General features: G+C 36.5%; 1 protein-coding gene across 1 annotated transcript in view; it reads right to left on the bottom strand.

Annotated features, from left to right (window-relative positions):
* Positions 1 to 3,325, bottom strand: part of LOC107686747 (flocculation protein FLO11-like) — a 7,320-nt gene extending 3,995 nt beyond the window's left edge. The window contains exons 1-5 of the mRNA XM_016483845.1: positions 3,205 to 3,325; positions 2,617 to 2,798; positions 1,778 to 1,851; positions 1,554 to 1,693; positions 216 to 937 (exon numbers count right to left, since the gene is read on the bottom strand). Coding sequence (XP_016339331.1) covers positions 216 to 937; positions 1,554 to 1,693; positions 1,778 to 1,851; positions 2,617 to 2,798; positions 3,205 to 3,325 — 1,239 coding nt within the window. The remainder of the gene's footprint in view (positions 1 to 215; positions 938 to 1,553; positions 1,694 to 1,777; positions 1,852 to 2,616; positions 2,799 to 3,204) is intronic.
* Positions 3,326 to 3,815: the final 490 nt, after the last annotated feature.

Below are 3,815 nucleotides of genomic sequence, written 5' to 3'. Positions count from 1 at the left end.
ATATATATATATATATATATATATATATATATGATACCAATGTACCGCTGAATAGTAGTACAGAAGTTGGTCAGTTTTATTATTTATTCAGATGAATATACAATCAAATATGCGACATACCACAAATGGGTTTGTTTTATTTTAAAGTTGGTAATATTTTTTTCTATAAAACCAAAGGTTTATATTACATTGATCCTAAACCCTCGATCACTCACCAGAATAATGAGGATGAGGAGGAGGAAGAGGCTGACAGCTGCCAGCGCTAACAGGGCAACCGCCCATCCAGGCACCAAAACAGTGGCCGTAGTAGGTGAATGGTTCATGACTGTGGTCTTTGAGGGCTGAGCTGTTGAAAACATGGTGGAGCTGATTGTCGGTTTCCCAGCAGTGCTGTGAATGGAGGTAAATGTGCTTTGGGGGGCTGCAGTGGTGGTGTTATTGGGGGCTGTAGTCGTGGAGCCATTTGGGGTTGCACTGATGGTAGCATTTGGGAATGTAGTGATGGTGTCAATGGTGGTGGTGCTATTGGAAGCTGTAGTGATGGTACCAATGGGTGCTGCTGTGGAGGTCCTATTGGGGACTTCTGGTGTGGTCCCATTGGTTACTGCATTGGTGGTGCTGTTGGGTGCTGTAGAAATACTTGTATTATCCATCAGTGAGTTGGTTGTGGTGGTGTTAAAGGGTATGGAGGTGGTGGAGAGGATAGGGTTTGTGATGTTTCCTACAACAGCACTGGAGCCCAACGGGAGGGAGGTGGACATGTTGGGTGAGTGTGTGGATGGAAGGCGACTGGTGAAGGATTCAGCATCGGTTATGATGTCAGGAGTGGAAGTGAGGGGCGAGGACGTGGTCATAAAAGGTGTTTCTTTGTGTGTTGTCATTGGTGGTCTGCTGAAGTTCTTCTCTTCCTCAAGAGGTTCTTCACTTGGTAGTTCATCTGTTGGTGGGATTGAATGTACTATTTGTTAGTTGATAATAATATTTTTTTTATTCCTGCCACAGAATTAAAGATAATTGCAACTTTTTATCTTACAATTCTGACTTTTTTTTTTTTTAGTTTATTTTTCACAATTTTGACTTTCGTTTTAGGTATCTTTGTAGGTATTTGGTAGAATTGCGAGATGTCTCAATTCTGAGAAAAAAGATATAAATTCAGAATTCTGACTTTTTTCACAATTCTCCGTTTACATCTTGCAGTTCAGATTTTTTTTCTCAGAATTCTGCATGTGTATGCAGGTCATATTGGGTGTCTAAAAAAATGTAAAATAATAATAATAAAGAATTGCGAGATGTAAACTCAGAAATCTGAGGGGAAAAAAGTCTATAGCTAAAAAAAAAAGAAATAAAGAAAACAAACTTGCAATTGTAAGAGAATTATCAGGATTGTTAGATAAAAAAATCACAATTGCCTTTCTTATGTTTTTATTCATTGGTGGAAATAAGCTTCCATACATTTAGATGGTCAGTATAATGTCAAATCCTCCATGTCAAACCCCCATTAATGAACAATGTGAAAACAATGTAAAATCAACCACTTTTGACTGTTATGTTACTTTCAATGTAGCTGAGGTCGATCTCTAGTGCCGGCGATGGAATTTGTTTGTACGCAGGCAAAAAGATTCCTCTCACAAGCTCTGGATTGACTTGAGTCGGCCCAAACAGCAGACGAGAAGTGGCGATCACAGACCCATTACTGCAAGAGAAACATTATAAGATCAGACAGTCTCTGCCACTCAGTTATATTGGATGTAAATCTAAGATTATGAGTTAATCAAACCTGAAAGTCATCTCATCTGCACCCATATATATCAGATGAGTGATGTCATAAGATCGTTCATAAATATCTGCAAACTGAAAAAAGAAAAGTACAACGGGGAAAAAATCAATATTCCTCAACGTAAGACCAATTTACTCATCTTAACTAATAGCAGAAACCTTTAAATGCTTGGTAATTATGATTTTTTTTTTTTTTTTTGATAATCACTCTCTAAAAAGTAGCATAATGTCACTATGTTTTTGGTACCATAGTAATGTAGCCTACTAAGGTTTCCATTACATTAATGCTTTTGGCAAATGATTTTATCCAAAACAACTTACTGTTCATTGCACTCAAAATATACATTTAATCAGTTCATTTTATCACTTTGATAAAACTGGTATTCTATAAAGTACCTATAGCTTATTTTGTTCATAGTACCATGACAACACCATGGTTTCGTAGGCGTACGGCATACATTGTAATATCTTTTAAATATAGCAAATTAATCTGGTAATAATACTGTGGGAGTCCCATGTTATGATGGTATTACCAAGGTACTTTGATATAATCCAAGCTATTTACATTTGAATGATAAATGGTACTTTTCTGTAAGTGCAACCATTCAGTAACATATATCAAAGTACTGTGGTATATTTTTATCTGAAACCATCACTGTACCTGGGATATTTTCCGAAGGAGTTCTAGATGACCACTAGTCCTTGACCTGATCATTCAAATGATTCACTTTCATCTATAGTATACTGCATGTCTGTTGGGGGATGTAATATATCCTAAAATACTGTAAATATCCAATGAGTGCTTTAGATATTCAAGCATGAATAACAAGAGACCCTCACCAGTTGCTCCATCTCTTGCTTGAGTGTTGTATACTCTGCTGATTGCTGATCAGCCAGTGAGTCATTATAAACACGGTTAGTGATTCTGAGATCCATGATAACTGAAGTCAAAGAGTGTGGAGTCAAGGCATCTGTGCTTTCAGTTGGGGAATCCACCACAGACATATTGACAGAGTTTACACCTAAATCAGATTTTGATATAATGATCATGAAAAGTTTTTTGTGACATATTTAAAATGTAAATTTTAAAGTTTTTATTTCATCCAAAAATGAAAATGTTGTCACCCTCAGGATAAAAGAAGATGTTCCGAGGAATATGGTTTTGTCCATACAGTGAAAGTCACTGGTGTCCAAAACATGAACAAAAAAAACACTGAGAAAATTTTCCAAAATATTTTCTTTTTGTGCTTAACAGTTTGGAACAACATGAGGGTGAGTAAATGATGACAGAACTTTCATTTTTGGATCAAATATCCTTTAAAACAGTTTCAATGATAAAAATTAATTGTCAGTTGTTCATATTTCACATCAATTTTTCATATTTAAATTTTTCATAAATCACATTTTTAAAACATAGTTGCTACTCACCCATGAAAAGTGCAATCCAACCAACAACTAAGGTGGTGGAGGCTCTTGGTATAATCTTCATCATCTCTGAAGACGAGTAATCCTTCAGTGTCTGATCTCTGCCAGCACGTTGAGTCAACATCAACTAATGTTTTGGACTCTGGAGAAAGTGGCTCTTTATCAGAGTGAACAGTCTTTTTATTGTTTGAGCACCTGAGCAGGTACTGCACACAGGTGGGTGGAGCTCCTGCACCTCGTTGTCTCTGAGGAGTGAAAAAAGATGGTGCCTTTCTAAAACCTCCATTAAAGAAAAACCACAAATCAGATCTCAGTCATTTCTCTTTGACAGCTATTTGATTGAGACTTTTGCTCATCTCTCCTGCTTTTCGGATTTTTCTCCTGAGACAAAAACCCCAGTGATCCCACATCAGTAAAGTTTGCAACTTTGAGCTGAATCATTTCTGTAAGTATGATTAGTTTCTGCATAGTAGATCATTCTGATTTGCATTTGAATAGAGAGTTGAAATTATGGGAGGATCACAAGGGCCCAAGCTACCTTTTTTTTTTTTAAATAATAGCAAATTATGTTCACTCATTGTTTTTTATTTATTTATTTATTTATTGGGGGGGGG

Source organism: Sinocyclocheilus anshuiensis, unplaced genomic scaffold (assembly GCF_001515605.1).
Source record: "Sinocyclocheilus anshuiensis isolate Anshui unplaced genomic scaffold, SAMN03320099.WGS_v1.1 scaffold389, whole genome shotgun sequence".
NCBI lineage: Eukaryota > Metazoa > Chordata > Actinopteri > Cypriniformes > Cyprinidae > Sinocyclocheilus > Sinocyclocheilus anshuiensis.
This window is presented reverse-complemented; position numbering and strand designations above follow the sequence as displayed.